Raw genomic sequence first — 17,541 nt, 5'->3', positions numbered from 1 at the left:
ATACCCAAAGACGACGGTGAAACGACCTACAATTTATACTGACCCAAAAACTTATCTGAACTCATATTTCAAAGTCAGAGAGTTATGTAGACATTTTTATTCTGATTCTAACTTTTAACACGATGCGAATTCATACATGCCCTTGTTAAGATATAACGATGGCAGTATAATATCTTATTTGGTTATTTAAACTTAGTAAAAACACTGTAAAAGCGTTCATGGATGCCAATACAAAACTAAGACTTATACAAAGAAATATGCCGCATAAAAGTTAAGACAAACACAAATACCTCTTAAGGCAACCAGACCAACTATTTTAACTTTCCAAAGGCTTGCGCTTGGGTTAAGTTTTGAGGCATTCTTTTAGTACAAATAAATTCCAATTTAAACGAAAGCTTCTGTGAATACTACATTCAATTCAGAATTTACAAACGGAATGGTCACGGCTAACAGTCAGCACACCTGAATGCCTTGAATTCCATTCGATTAAGCGTAGAGTTCGAATAGCTCGTCGAATATTTTGTAAAACGTCTGCGTATGCGCTTGCATACATTACGTACTGAAGAACCCTTAAACCTGTAGTACTATGTTTTTAATTCGATTCTGTAGTATTCTTATAGTAGTGTCTGTTCCAGAGATTCATTTCCTTAATTGGAAAGAATATTATGGAACCTAATATACCTAATTAAAGAGATCTTTTTACTAAAACTGATATATGTATATAACAAGAGAAAATATGCATGCTTGCAGTTTTGTTTATTCGTATCTAAGTCAACTGATCGCTAATTCCGAAGTTATGCATGCGGTTAAAGTAAATTTAAACAGTAACTCCCGGATATATTATGTCATTAACTCACTCTTTTAATTTATCACCATTCATTAACTTTCCTCATAAATTCATGTGTTCCAAATGACCTAACCTTTTAAGACTGGCCAGATCAAAAGAGCAAATTTGGGATTGGCTTTCAAATAATGCCCGTGAGTGTTACTGGTGATCAATCAAATAACTTTCACTACAAAATCGTTTGTTTTATGACGTGTTCGTCTATATTCATATCACTCTTTTAAATTAGCAAGCAACAGCGCTATAAAATTTGGCTTTTATTGTTTTCTTCTAATCTTGGCAAGTTTCTATGATGAACAAAAGAGGATTGTTATGTGGGGGAGCAAAAAAGTTTCGTTTACCTGCAGGTTGTGGCGGTGGCTCTGTCGGTGCGATTTGGCCGTTACTCCTCACGGCAGCTGACTTCTTCCTGCCTCCAGTAGTCGCCGGACTTTTTGTCGTCTCGCGTTCAATTCTCTGAAAACAAAACAAATCGTCAGTAAACCAGATTCCGACACAAACTTATTCTTAAACAGATAAAAAACTAACGACAAGGTTAAGAATGTTTTACAATATTTACGGCTGTAGATTTCTTTCGAAACCTGTCTAATCTTTAGCCTTTCGCCTTTTTACGTTGCCTGACCGTATCGTAATTTGTTATACGTTTAGAGATTTTAAATTTTAGTTTATCAGTATTATAAAATAGACGAGTCACGATTTTGTGCTTGAATGCAAATAAGAAAGTGCCTATTCCGTTTGTTTTAATAATGAACTTGGTGTAACCAAACAAAGCGCTTTGTGTTCCGGGCACAACGTTAATTTGAAACCCCTCGTATCTTTGACGTTAAAACGCGTGGGCCTCGTATACATATTTTAATGAACTTTGTATTTATAAATTACTAAGGACTGCCTTAATATAAACTCCTAACTTTATGGTTATTGGAAACAGAACAGATTCACATGTCATCTACGGTTTAGTAGGACGTATCAGCTTAATATTTTGTTTGGCCGGAGATTATTAGATATTTTACGACGCATTTTAGGCGATACCAAAAACCAAACGGATCAAACAATGGGAAAACGGTCCCAGTGATCTCTCAGACATTCTTCGTGGGTCTCAAATTGCAAAAAAATCGTTTCTCTCATCAAAACGCAATTCAGGCCACCTTCAAATTTCCATCGTTCTTTACAATCGTAATCTAGAGGCTTCAAGCTTCATGTAACTTAAAGGAAGATATTGCACAATCGAACAAACCGTGTTTTGAACGAAAGATTCTCAGAAGGAATTAATAGAACGTAAGCATGAAGTAATGACATCAGAGCGCCCTATAAAATGGAATCATTCAGTCGTGAAGCAGCAATCCACTTATTTCGGCTGACGGCGGGCGATCCCAGTCCGAATTACGTCGAGTCATGACTCATGGCGCTCCGTGTCGGCTCATGCTGAGTCACGGCCGAGTCGGCAAGACCCGCGCGTATTGCCGAGTCAGCGGCGCACCTCGACAGCGGTTATTGCGCTGACTGGGCGGAATACCAGCCGCCCGTTCACTGTTATGCACTAATACTGATTGATAATCGATAATCGCTCACTAAATCCATCAACAATACAACTGCATAGTTTAAATTCTATTTTATTGCGTATTGTTTACACCTAATTGTGAACTATACCTAATTGTGTTTAAGCCACGACCAAAGGCCTCAAAGCTTGGTCTTCAGATTCTATTCCCACACAGACTTCTCCCCGGTTGACAATAAAATTTAAAGAAATTGAATCAAACAAGCTCTTCTTTTGAATAAAATACGAACATCCTAATAAAATAGGGAAGAAGTCAATAAATCACGGTGTCAAGAAGCGAAACAGGATATTTAATAAAACACCGGCCTCGAAGCAGAACAGCGGACGAGTAGTCTCTAAAGCGATTTTGTATTTTAATTAATGAAACACCAAGCGTAAAGATATCTAGTTACGAACTCAAATAAAAGCCGTAATAATAACGTAAATATTTCAGAAAGTTCATAAAATGAATACGTAATTGAAATCACTGAACAGAACGAAGCCAAAATGTCATGTTTCGCTGAAACATAACACAATGTCTTATACACAGAATAAATAACGCATGTATGGCTCAGCTGACCGTGTGTTGTCATAACAAAAATTTATGGCATAAACATGCGAAACTTGAGGGAGGCGGGGTTGGGGTGCAGACCACGACATGCTAAGTACTCGTGAAAAATGGGGCAGTGGAGGCGGTGGGTGTTCTCCCTGCTGCGGGGGCAAGTGGGGTGTGGAGGGCAGTCGTCGGTCGCGACTGAACTGTTTATGTGCACAAGCGAGCACTATGCTTTGACAACGCGCTGCGTCATCGGGAAATTGACAAACAACCTGTTTGTATGGATCGAGGGAGCATTGTTGGCTTAGTTTTACGTACCTCCAATAACTTTGTAGCGTTCATGACGCATAGTACACGACCAGCAAGTAATTAATCTACACATAGGTAAAATGAACTAAGCGTGCATATACCCAGAAGGTAAATGACGTCGGTATTGGCTATTCTGGACCGAATGAAATTCCCTCGTGCGAGTTAAATGACTCGATCAGCAGACGTAGGGTGAAATCCAACTCATCAGCATTTTTTATTGTTTTTGGAGTTTAAAGCACAATTATTTTGCTAAGCTACTGCTATTTCTATATCAAAGGTAAACAGCAAACTAAACAAATATGTCGTTACTTAAAAGTAACAATTGAAATGATCAAACTTCAGAATTACATCAATTAAGTCTCGAGATTCAAACAATCAACACGCGCTGAAACTTTTGTATATGAATAGAAAGTTTTTTAAACGTTAATTAAAACTTTGCATTCGTACTGAACGTGCGGGGAAAGTTGAGTCATTTAGTTCTGTTTAATATTGACTTTTGTTCTTTATAATACGCCACTTTTGTTACGTGATAAGCCATACAAAGAAACTAATATAAGTATTACGATGCGTTGTAAGACGTGTGTCGAATCAATAATTGAACACAATTTTCTTACCTATCTAGGATTGTTTGAAACGCAAATAGAGGGCATGTATAATACAATTTATTATGTAATTTGTCAAAAATAAAGCCAGTTCCTATTTATGTGTTCTGAAATATTAATCTTAGTGGCTATGTGTAGGGTGAGGGGAACATTATGTTCTTAGATCAAAGCTTAGAATTAAAGGAATATAATAATTACAGGTTGTCTGTATACGTTTCATATATAATATACTCGTATATTTACCGTGGACTGGCGTATCCAGGCGATTTCTTTGTTCATTATGCTTGGCACTTTTTGTTTTAAGATTAATTATGTTTTAATTACCGTTCACGATCACGTCATTTTTTGCACACCTCAATCATTTCCGCCAGCTTTGTTAGGAAGCAATTACGCTTTTTTATCTTCTTAAAAATAAAAACGTGGCAATTGGCAAATTGAATTTGTAAATTAAAAATGCTTCGAAAAATGGCACTAAAATGTCGATCGGCGAGTGAAAGTGAAATGGTACATTAAGGAGAAAGTGTGGGCGCACGCTACTCATGAGTTCATGACTGACCTACGCAATGCGCGGGGAACTAGGCCATGGCTTACTTGCACAAGAAATGCATACTTTGCGTTACACTTCTTACTCTATGCTAATAGTCTTAAGTGTTTTCGTGTGTGAAGCAGGACTTGTTCAGGATAATTTCTAAATATCCTCGTTGAAAGAACATTTAAAATATATTTTGCAATTTGTTTGTTTTATTATCAATTCTTTCCATGCTGCTTGTTTGAAAGACTTTCTGTTAAAACACTTCCTTTTATGAAGACTAATGGACTGCGGTTACCCATATTTTTCACAAATCCTAGATTACTATTCCAAATTCCACTATACTATAATTTTCCATAAAATTTAATTCAAGCGTGTCAGATACGCCACGGGCACACGCAATTCCGAAACATTAATTAGGGATATAATTGAATGTTTGACATGAAAGTGTAACTAATTACAAAAACAACTATTATGGGCAGCCAGTATTGTTTATTTACATAGCACTTTTTGTACATTTACTTAAAGTCGGGTCAAAAATGGTCGACGCATGTGTTTTCATATCTCCGTGGGTGGTCTGTATTGACTCGGTAATCTATAATAGGCCCCATTAACGTCCGCTAACGCATTTTCTATTCATAGTCTGAGATCAGCACAGTATACACGAAGCTTGAAAAAAATTAATGTGATTTTTTTCCACAGAATTTCTTTAAATATTTGGCAAGTCTCCATAACGTTTTCCGTATGAGTGCTGTTAACCCCGTCATGTTTGAAAACCATTCAACGATAATATCGAACATAAAATAACTGTTTTATTATGAACATTTTGATGTTTTTAATAAACAATAATTTAGGTATTCGGTAAGGTATTTTGCGAGGTCAATATACCGTCACTAGTTGGGTATTATAGAATAGGAATTACAGGATAACCACAGAATATGGCGTAACCGTCGCTTTGAGAATGTATTTAAAAGTAAATTATTAGGTATGTCTAATTGTCGTACGGTTTACATACTTCAATAAGTAGACGACTACAAATACGACAACATAATATACGGTAAGTATTATTTTCGTGTCTGGTGAATAGAGCAGATTCATTTCATAGTGCAACGAAAATGTTTTGTCTAAGTCATAAATAATATTGAACTCTCGGGGGTTATTGAATCTTTAAGATCGAAATAGATAAAGATCTCGCATCGTAAATTTCCTACAATGCTATAGAAAAAACTGCGAGACCTTGTAATCTATAGCTTCAAATAAACACATTTCACTTGGCACAGCTCCTCATAAAAGCGAACGGTGTATTTTATGTCGTATCATCCTTTAGGAGGCATTCACCCCGGGGACGGGCGATAGACCCTCTACCCTTTATCGCAATCCTGTAGGCACGCTGTGCGTGACAGATCAAAACCATCTTTCGCTTTAATGAGATTTCACACGAGGGTTAGCTACCATTTTTAACCCTCAGTAATTATAATTTGGTTGCCGAGTACCTTGTAAACAGTGAGTTGATTGCAAACTGAAATCATTTATTCTGTTAGACATCCAAATTGTATTTACTCAGAAAATATTTTAATAAATGAAATATTTCCGTTGATATTCATGATGGACTCAATGAAAATTTTAATATACACGCCTCCGAAAATATGTGGCGTAATATTTGCGAGTCAATTTAATACCATTTGTATTCAAAAGTGTACAAATACATTTTGTAAAAGCTTTTCAATACATACACTGCATTTTACACATATCCGATATTGAAATGTATATTGTTTATCATATTTTAATATTACCTATATACCGGTATTCGATATTTGCCGGCGAGCACACAAAACAAAATAGTAAACAGGCCAAAAAACTCGTTAGTATTTAGATATTAACAAGCAATTACTGGCAGACTGTATATTAGAACGAATCGGAATTCGATACGGTCGCATTCGAACGGCCGCCATACAAATTGCCTCCACAGCAATTGCAATAAACTAAGCAATAGTAGAAGCAATTAATGCCACATGTATACGTATAGGTACACCAATTTACTCTGATATCGACTTCGAAAATGCTCAAAAGGTGTGGTGACTGAATCAATTCAATTCTAAAGCAGCGTATTAAAAAATCGCTTTACGTAATGAAATCGTTTGGGTTATAAGGAAACTGGTCAGTTTTGAAATAACACAGTCTATTATGGAGCTGGAAAGCTGGCAGCGTTTCATTTTAATATGCACTATGTTAACAGCTGGTTGTAGCTTTCAGCAGTTATAGCCACGTATCTCGCTCTAATGCCGTCCGTTCTACTTGCCCTCGAAAGGCAAGCGGTGAGCTACCGACCTACAAGGATCTCTAGCTAACGACGTTTCTATAACGGGGCATAAACCACGACGTAACAGCCCCAATTCACGATTATGACCAACTCGGTACATAAAAGGCGAAGCCTTGCTCAATTTCCTATGTATATGAACCATTAAGTGAATTTTCAAAGACCGGTCCCTACAAAAATCGTTTTATCGCACCCGAAAGTGGTTCATTCACCCTATTCAAACGTCTAGAAGCGTTATGGGTACAAAATTGGCTTAAAGAAAGCGATTGGGTCTTTCGTAAATACCATTAAAATAATGTAGAGTAAAGCCAGATATATGTACATAATTGCTAGATCTTCGTTACTTAATTACGAACCTAGTTTAAGTTTCCAGTTTAATGCAGGCATTAATAACAACTTGCATTATGATAATGAACAGGATATGCTCAACATCCCGGTTCAATTACTTCACGTACATGTGTAAGTATCATACTCTTGTGTGGGTGTACTCGTGCGTATAGCATCATTAACATTGTGATTCACAACGTGGATACCGGCTTGATACATATTTTGAGTTCCACAAGTACCCACAAGCTCTTGCCTCAATACAAGGTATAAATGATTAATATTTCAACATTCATGAAAGCTGTATAGTGCAAGTCAATTGAATGGAGCACAATCAGATCGTTTATATTGTGGGTAGACTGTACACCGCACGTTACACTAACTCTGTGTATCGGAGCCTTTGTGTACTGTTCCCTTTGAAACACACAATAAACAAGCCAGCATTATGGACAGAGTGTAGTGAACTGTGTTCTATAGTGGCTACGGCGGCAACGGTACTATCAAACGTCGCTTATCTCGCAAAGTCAACTTGTATCTCTTTGTACGAATTGATTACTCAACTCAACAGTATTAGATGACAGCCGCCGTCAGGCTCGACACTTTATTCAATTAAATATTTACCTGCTCTCTAGTTAGTAAGTTGTTTAAAAATAGAGGCACTTGTTAGTAATAAAAATATACAAATGCCATACAAAATACGACTAACTACCCATTTAATTTGATTTAATGTTTGTATTTTCTATTTAGAAGTACAACTTATTAACAGAACGAGTTGATGTGAAAATAGTTTCGAGAACAATTATTATTAGCTGGGAACAGATTGTATCTACATAAAACGTACGTCTTAATCAAAGTCGTAACATTTTCGTAATCATAAAATATAAGAGATCATAATGAATACCAATTTCCTGTTGGCTATAAAAAGAAACAGGTAAAAATTACTTGTTCGCTTAAATGCTAACAGAGGTTTAAAACATGCTTGTGGGAGGGGTATTTTCCCGGGAAACACTTCGCTCGAGGAAAGCCTTTGAAGGCCTTCACCTAGCAACGGTGCTTCACTCCCTATTACCGAGACGTTCCTGAAAATATGAATATTATTCTGCATGTTCAAAAGACTTAATAAAATATGTCATTTCACTGAACATTATAATATTTCAAGTATAAAATATGTATATAAGTTATTTTTCTTGGAAATGGTTTTGGTAAAGAAGTAAATTTAGTATAAAATTGGCTTAGTAGGTACAGAGTTACGTCGTTGTAACGGAACAAAGAAAGGATTCAGTAGAATGGCAATATAAAAGTTTAATGGTCTTTAAATAAAAGCAACGATTTAAGAGAAGGAAATATCGCTAGAAGGGTCTTTAGGCGTTTCGCACCGCAAGTGATTCGCCCCGCGGTGCGAATCGCCCAAGTCTCATTTCTGAATGTGTCGTTTCATACCGCGGTGCGAATCGCCCAATAACTTCTTACAATGGGTCGATTCGGACCACAAGTTTTTTATTGAGTTGTTGAATGCATGTTTTATGGTACAACCGAACACAAAATATTACTCAACATAACAACATAAAATGTTAGAGTTAGTTCCTGTGATTTTGAAAATTAAACTGGTTATAAGAAAATTGTAATGTACATCATAATCTGTGATTATCAAAAGTTAGTTTAAAGTAGCCACATTACTAAAACTTGTGTTTTTATTGTGTTGATTTCTCTTTTTGTAGTATTTAAAATCATCATTATCTAATAAAGTCAATATGACTATGCCATGTTTAAATTGTGTTTAAACTTATACTATAGGATTTTTTCTCAACAACCACTTTTCTTCTCACCTGTATGAATTGTCGATTGGAATTTTATGAGTCCAAATCAGAGCTACTTAAGGGATATTGATTCATTTCGTCATTGGTCCGAATCGACCTATTCAAAAATATACCTTAGGCCATTCGCCCCGCTCCAACCACTGCGGTGCGAAAGGACCCATTCAGAAACAGTACTTGGGCGATTCGCACCGCGGGGCGAATAGGGTGTGGTGCGAAACGACTAAAGACCCGCTAGAAGGACTAATCCGATTATGGACACGCTCCTAGTGCCATAAATACCGTTTAAAATATCCGTTTTAATCCCTTACAGCATTGGATGTCGTAATAAATTGTAAAGATTTCATCAATTCGTCACACGTGCAATATCCACAGGGTATCGTATCGTGTAGGTGAACGTCCCCACAAACATCGTAAAGTGATTTATTCAAAAGTTCACCTTGTAGGACCCGCTCGTCTCTCCCCGTGAGGTAATATCGACAAAATAACTAAGATAAATTAAAGCATTCTACCTTAACAGGTTCGTGATAATATATACGCGTATACGTGGAGGGCACACAATAGACTGAGCTTTGATTAATTGGTTAATTTGAACATGAGAGGTTAACGGCACGGTTCCACTTCAAAGCGCTTGAAACGTTGCGGAGTAAACACTCAATTTAATACTTAATAATTGAATTTACTTCATAAATACTAGTAACGAGTATTTCTAGTCATGATTTGCATGATAAACGAATTTTATTTAACTTCCAGTTTAGAATAAACCTATTTAAAGCTGTTAAAGCTTAGAAATGACTACGGAATCCTGAAATGGGGTATAAAGCTTTCGTATGAAAAGACTTTTCTAAATAACTAGGCTCGCTGAAATGGCTCCTTAAAAAGATTTCTATTGGATTATAAATAAACTTGCGATACAAAATTAGGAAGCGCCCTTGAAAGTTAAATTCGTGTCTATTTTTAATTTAGAAATGTAGAGTTAATAGCATAATGTCGTAATCTTTTATAGAAAGCAAACATTAGATTACGCAACGAACGTTCTTTGTCGAAGACTTCTCGTCAAGCGTCTGAAACGTAGAGTATTGTAAAGAAAAAGTTAGCTGCCAGCAATAAGGAGCTAGAGTACAGAGTAGATTGCATAATGCAGATGCACTGTCTAAGTACGCAGTAACACTTTACTAACATTACGCAACTACTTCGTGTTCGCCTGACCTTTGTCTGCCGCCTACTATGAATACAACTCACATTATTTATACGGATAATAAGTACAGTTACTCTTTTGTGTATTAAAAAAATAGATAAAGAGAATGAACATCTCTAATCCGCTCAAGAATATAATTCATACATTGTTTTTTTAAAAGCTTAATCACTCATACATTTCTTCTACATCTTATCTCAATAGATAAGATTACCTTAATAGCATAATGTCACATAGTTTAGTAACACGTTATCTTAAATGATTCATTACTTATTACATTGGGCATTATCAACGCTAAACTAATAAGCCCACTTTATAAATAAATGCGTCTTATCTTAAAAATACAAAGGCATTCGTGAATGCATTGTAATCATTGTTCAGTGTTATTATTTCCATTATGCAACACGAGGTAGAATTGTTGTGATTACTCAAGATGATTAAGCGTTTATCATTGTTTAACGTAATACTACGCGGCCGTGTTCCGTATACACGAGTGTACAATTTCACGAACTTTCTCAAGCTCTCAAAGAAAAAACCGTAGTGCCTCGGGTCATAGTATGTTCATATGAGCGTCGTGTTCCCAGTACATTTATCTCTCAATCTCGCTGAGCCGGGGGGCAGGAGTGCAACACGACTCGTCGGACCGGTACCCCCTTCTCTTTCTTCGCCGTTCCCACTACAAACCGGTATTCCTAGTCCACTCCTAAAGCTCTCGGGTCTCACTTCGCTAACTAGATTACAACGTCGATACGACTAGTTACTGCTTATAAATATTATGATTACGTGTAACCTTGTTTCGCATTCTCGAATTTACATTAATGCCGGCTTATAAAAGCAGCAGCGTTTACATTATTTTTTTGTATCCGACAACTGGAATTTTAATGTCCAATTTTAGACACGAATTGTAAAAACAGCGCTCAGTTCTCCGTTAAAACATAATTTAATAGCTTATGTATAATTCATTGTATTTATTAACATGTTGGACGTGTTTAAATTACGTCACCTTATAAATTATTATTGATTATTTATAACGCTAAACAGGAAGTGCTGATGATTTAGTTATTAATATAACCAACTAATTAACCAGTGTGTTCAATAAAATACATATTTGGTCGGATAATTTTAATGAAGGCTACCCGTGCTGCAATACGGCAGAATAAACGTGATAGGTCAATATATCAGCCACATGTGAGTCTATTGTATGTGTTTAATACATAACAATCCTCGAGGAAAATGTCGGAAATAAGGTAAAAGTCTAACACAAATAAAACATCACAGTCGGCTATAAACGGATTACATACAAGCTCAAACACACACAACACGGAAACTTGGAATCGGCCCAATGTTGTTTCATAAATGTCTTATTGCAGTGGCAATAAGTAAAAGGGAATATGTAATTAATCAACAACAACTCAAACTGGGTCAACACAATAAAGAAGAGATTAATTTTATAACTACCTTTGAAAGTTACACCGTTCCATCGTTCTTTAATGGTTTCAAATGGAATTTTAAAGCAATGTAAGGTACCTACACTCTACCTATGAGACGATGCTTGAATCAATAGGTATTCACTAAATAGACCAGTCATCTATCTTGTAGTAATCCCGTTAGACAAGTAACTAGCAGTAAGATAAGATATTATTATGTCGTTATCTTCCTACATTATCATTTGTTATGCTACTTTACTTATCAAAATATTTATAGAGCAGCTGAATGATGGAAGTTAATTAGGAAAATAGGTAATTAAAAACGAATCAACACTGTGGTAAGGTTAAGCTGATAGCCACTTACGATAAATGTTCCTATCATTTGTGACGTCAACGGGTTGAAATAAGATTTAAAAAAAGTGTAATAATTAATACTGGGATGGTACAAAACTACTAAGTATATGAATGTGTTCGCAGTTCCTGAACTTATAATAGCACCATTCCATTACTTTTTGCTCCCCAACAATTGAATTGGTTGAGAATCTTCGCATTCATAACGTGGCGCTTATTTATTTTCATTGTATTGTTAGTTCCCTCGACAAAACAGACAATCAAAATATAGTATATTTTCCGAAGAAAACGTTGTATCTATCATATTGGCAATAACTGGCAACAATTTCGTAGAAATCACGTTTCTATTTAATCCACAAACGTAAGATAAACCGTGGCTGTATCCCCGTATCCTCCTCTATGTATGGAAGGTACGGTCCGGCGGGTGCGTTGTCAGGTGAGATTTATTCACGTATAGCCTTAACATGCGGGAGTGGGCGTACGTGGGATGTAGACGGGCCTTGTGGTATTCGTGTACCGCCTTTATGTCGTTGCGTCTAGCGAACTATTCAACTCCCTATTTGGGTTCTATTTCCTTTTATAGTCATATTTTATTTCGGTTCTAAATACGTGGAATTACAAACGATTGAATTATACCGCCACCTGACCCCAATCAAGGATACAATTTAAATATATTTTTAAGATTAGATTTATTTGACGTCAGCGTTGCCTCGAAACACCGCGCGTAACCTTAAACGTCTTTTCCAGTGTGAGGAACCTAATAGAAAATATTTAATTGAAGAGTGAATGTTTATAAATAGTCTCCTCCATAGCGGCCGCTTTATCATACTGAACAAAGGAACAATAACGACCAACAAAGAAGTTAGAAAAGAACAAAAGCAAACATCGAGACCGAGTCAAACGAGCTGTTTCCTTCTAAGGCGATGTAATAACAATAACAATATGGCCGACATTGTGCGTGCGTGCGTCGATTAGTGATGCGCGCAACATTTGCAACTGATCTAATTCCGGACTCCGGGACTCGCGGACCTTTTGGGAAAGTATCGTAAACATCTCTTCAGAATTAACGGTCTGTTAAGCTGTATTGTATATACATACGGAGATATACATATGTATATTACATTCGGTGCAGGTGGGAAAGAGACAGACCTCTTATCGGGGTGTGGCTATCTCTACTTTGTATGCACTGCGCCTACATAGTTGCATGCGAACGTAATGTGTATGCACGTATATGTATGTATTAGGCGGTCGTGCTCATGCCATTATATGCTAATTAGCTTTCCGATGCATACTCACTGTTGCAGATTAGGCTTGTACGTAATATTATTTTCAAGACAAAGGAAATTAAGTACCCAATTAAGTTACAGGTAGAGGCAAATGTTAAAATATGTATATAAATAAACGTTACTTTCACACGAATCCATTTTTATATGGATATTGTGAATATTTGAGTAAATAAATATTAAACACAGGAAGCAGAAGTTAAGCCAAGCTTTATGCAACTAAATTAATTAGATAGGTAAAGACATACAATTTCATTAACCGTTTAGTACATATACGAAATATCAAGAACAACATTTAATACACATTAATATAACGCAGTTAATTCAAGTTTCATAACTTTTAAAATGAATACGGTAATTTATAGATGGAAGCCGGCAGTAAATGCTAATAGGTGATAGTAAACAATGAGTCATGACAAGTACCGGTGGCACGCCGGCGGACGGCGCACGGTCCACAATGGCCACAAAGCACCAAAATCACTTCACGACGTCACGCGGCACATTAGAAATTCGAAAAACATGTGACGCTAGTGCGGTGAAAGGTAAGATGCGTTCAGTAAACCGTTCCGAGTAACGAGTAACCGAGCGTAGTGGTGCCGGCGCGGGAGAATGGCGCAAACTGGCGTCGCGCGGGGGGACGGGCACCCCCGCGCCGGTCCTGCCTCGCCGCCCGCGTGACCCCCTCGCTCGGCAGCGCGGCCCGGCCCGGCCACCAGACAGGCTTGCATAATTAATGATACTTCACACACATTGCACCTTCCGCACCAACAAGGTCATCTTTTAGCGATATAGATTTGCGATATCGCGGCTGATAACGATGGAATTAGTTTTTAAATAAACTTTTGCAACTTTTTTTCAGATCAGGACCATTAATGCACAACATAATATAGGTATTACACAGAAATAATTAGTTTAGATAGAGAACTTACATATTTAATTAAATAATTTACGTTGTTGTCAAGTTTTACAATAGATTAGATATCTTATCCACATTACAATCTGAAAACCTCAAAGTCTACAAATCTGATAACCATCATAAAACACAAAAAGTTATAAAAAAAGAAGGATGTAAACATTAAACGTTATAAACTATTTAAAACAATAACAATAACAAAACGTTTAAAAAATAAGGAACTGTCATTCAGGTCAAAATGAATATTAACCTTCAAACAAAACAAGAACAAAGTAGTGAGTGGCGCGTTAATACAGACCCTTTTGACGGTGGCGGCGCGCGGGGAGGGGGTGGGACGAGGGTGTTCGGTTACCCGGGCGTGCCAGACGAATCCCGGCGTCCCGCACTTGTCCCGATCGATATCCGTATCCGCTGCACGCCACGGGAACTCACATTAACTAACTCCACCGATGGAGGTGGAAAGTCGGCCGATGTTGTTCCAAACTTTACCGATTAGAGTTTCACGAGATACTCTCCCTCTTGTTATTCTAAATGAATCAACAACTTGTTACTAGTTAAGTAACGGAGCAATATTGACAGCTACTGTTCGACTTTTTGAGTTATTAACGAACATTATACACAGAGCTATGTTTCATAAATTTAATAAGATAGAATTTAATTTTGGCAGAGCGTCAAATGTTTCCTGGTGAGATAATAATATGTGAGGAGATTGCTGGCTAAACAACAGACAGATTGGCTGGATGCTGCCGTCTGGTAGAATATACCAGAATAATCTAATAATAAAATCTCCCACACGTATCGTGTGTCTAAACGAAGCTTGTGTAGTAAACATTCAGATATCAGGGGCCGAAACAAGTTCCATGATCGAAAATACTGATTTTACTGACCAAAAATTCAAAAATACTGACCAAATACTGACCATTTCCAAAGCGTTTTTTGGGTGAATGGTGTGAGATAAAAAGCTTATTTTCAGTTATTGGCCTCCACCATCCCCATAGACAACCAGCACCGGGGTCATTCTCAGTTAAGAGGTAATATGATGTTAGAAGAGGCGGCATGACAAAAATGATAAAAAATTAATGTAGTATCAGTATTTTCTTACCAAAACACTTATTATCTTCATATCCAGACAACAGCCAGACAAAATCTTAATTTTTTACCATTTTATAACTGACCAGGGGAGATACTGAGGACAGAGGAGGGACATTTATGTTGTGTTATGAAATAAATTACAGTGGTAGTTTGAGAATCAACTTCATTTTTATTTAATATTAATCAGACTTAATTTCAACAGCCATCAGACTTCACTATAAAATAATCTTTCATTCCTACAAAGCAACAAAAACATGACATTATACGAAAATCAATTTGTTTGTTCTCTAGGTGTCATTTCATTCACAGTTTTAATTAGTCCTTCTTTTTTCTTATCATATTTCTTTTGCTCTTTAATCTTTTGCTGTTCATATTTCACAGGGTCATTTTTTATTTTTTGGTATCTCAGTCTTTCCGCTACACGTTTTTTTTCTAAGCGTTCTTTACGCGTCATTTTTTTTCGTGCCGCCATAATCTGTAACCAAAATATGGTAACTTGGCATCGACGTTTTTCTATAAGGTAACCGGGTTAAAAAGGACTGCTCCTTTACTTATTACAAAAACAATAAGAGTTTCGAGGAACACTACCTGGTATGAGATATTTAGGATGAAAGCGACAATAAACACTCGTACAATCGACATTTAAAATAACAAGATTTATGTTTAAACTAAAACCAGACTAGGTAAATACACTCGGATACTAAATAATGGATAACTGCATCATAAGCAGGAAGCAGTTATCTCCCCTGAGCAGTAAGTATCTCCCCTGGTACCTTAAGCGGCAGGGGAAAGAAGACAGGGGAGATCCTATTTCGACAAAGAATCGATATAAAAGTCTAAATTTTTGAAACAAGTTATTAGACGGAAAGATTACGATTCTTTGCATACATTACAGTAATTCTAGCAAGAAAGTAAAATATTTATGCTTATAATAAAGAATAAAATCTTACCAGGGGAAAGAACACACTCACTGAACCACGACAGTTTTCACCAAGTGGCGTCTGTGTAATAGCGAACCATATGGCGGGCGCATTCGCGCCGACGGCTTGCTGTCAACTTCACGTTAGTAACTTTGTGCTCAAGGTCAGAATTTACGCGGCGAAATTAAAAGTCGTGAGTTTTTAATGAAAACAAAACGCCAGGGGAAGAGATGCTATATACGAGGGACAAATTTCAATATTAAACATTTTATGAATATCTAAATGTTACCTTTTTTATTTTTTTCATTGCTTTAATTTAGTTTGTCTAGTTTTTAAATAATACACAATTTAATTTATTTAATAATTTAAAGATAGTTAAAAATACTAATTTATTAACATGATCGGTTAAAGGACAGACCAGGGGAGATAAATTTTTCATGTTTAAGGCGCTTTTGTGACTAAATTAAAAACATTTCATCGGTGAAATTTAGTGACCTTACAGAAGATACTGACTTTGATAATCTCACAGCTTTATTTCAAATAAATTATCAATTAAAAATATAAAAAAATTCATTGACATTGAAATTACCTCATAACTTAGAACGACCCACCGCCTTTTTATTGTGTTAAATGTCCAATAACAAAAAATCCTTTTGGACAAAAACGCCAATAAACTACAAAAATTCTAATAAATTCCATTAAACTCCAACAAACACCAAAATCTATACTAATATTATAAAGCTGAAGAGTTTGTTTGTTTGTTTGTTTGTTTGAACGCGCCAATCTCAGGAACTACTGATCCGATTTGAAAAATTCTTTCAGTGTTAGATAGCCTATTTATTGAGGAAGGTTATAGGCTATATATCATCACGCTACGGCAGTAGCAATAGGAGTGGAGTAGCAACGAGAAATGTTACAGAAACGAGGAAAATTATGACGCATTCTCTCTTATGTGACGCAAGCGAAGTTGCGCGGGTCAGCTAGTCTCTAATAAACTTCCCGTCTTACGAATTTTCGATCAGGTCTTACGAATTTTCGATCAAGTCTTACGAGTTTTCGATCAGGTCTTACGAATTTTCGATCAGGTCTTACGAGTTTTCGATCAGGTCTTACGAATTTTCGATCAGGTCTTACGAATTTTCGATCAGGTCTTACGAATTTTCGATCAGGTCTTACGAATTTTCGATCAGGTCTTACGAATTTTTGATTAGTCTTATGAATTTTCGTTGAGGTCTTACGAATTTTCGATGAGGTTTTACGAATTTTCGATGAGGTCTAACGAATTTTCGATGAGGACTTAAGATTTTTTTACGAGTTGAGAAGTTTTTACCCATTCCAAAAAAGTGCACAACGCTGCTAAACACGTATTCACTCCAAATATATTGATTTAAAACAGATGCTATTTTTGAGGTCATGTGATGCTTCAATATATGTGTACGTAGATCATCCACATATACAGAGTATCCAAAGCAGCCCTCAGATATCATCACTGGACAAATCGAGAATGTAAGATTAGCCAACAGCAGAGGAA

At 36.5% G+C, this 17,541-nt stretch overlaps 1 protein-coding gene across 2 annotated transcripts in view; it reads right to left on the bottom strand.

The window, feature by feature from the left end:
- Kdm3 (Lysine demethylase 3) overlaps positions 1-17,541 on the bottom strand; it is a 170,836-nt gene that overhangs the window by 85,656 nt on the left and 67,639 nt on the right. The window contains exons 1-2 of one of the 2 annotated variants that reach the window (XM_076119538.1): positions 13,509-13,536; positions 1,186-1,300 (exon numbers count right to left, since the gene is read on the bottom strand). Coding sequence is in view for 1 of the 2 variants with exons in the window: in XM_076119537.1 (XP_075975652.1) it covers positions 1,186-1,300 (115 nt within the window). In the remaining variant the exon portion in view is untranslated. Of the gene's footprint in view, positions 1-1,185; positions 1,301-13,508; positions 13,537-17,541 lie in introns of those variants that run through there. The other variant, XM_076119537.1, reaches the window with a different exon arrangement.

The sequence above is a fragment of the Anticarsia gemmatalis genome, chromosome 10 (assembly GCF_050436995.1).
Source record: "Anticarsia gemmatalis isolate Benzon Research Colony breed Stoneville strain chromosome 10, ilAntGemm2 primary, whole genome shotgun sequence".
NCBI classification, from domain to species: domain Eukaryota; kingdom Metazoa; phylum Arthropoda; class Insecta; order Lepidoptera; family Erebidae; genus Anticarsia; species Anticarsia gemmatalis.
The sequence above is the reverse complement of the archived record's forward strand: the minus strand, read 5'-3'. Positions and strand labels throughout refer to the sequence as shown.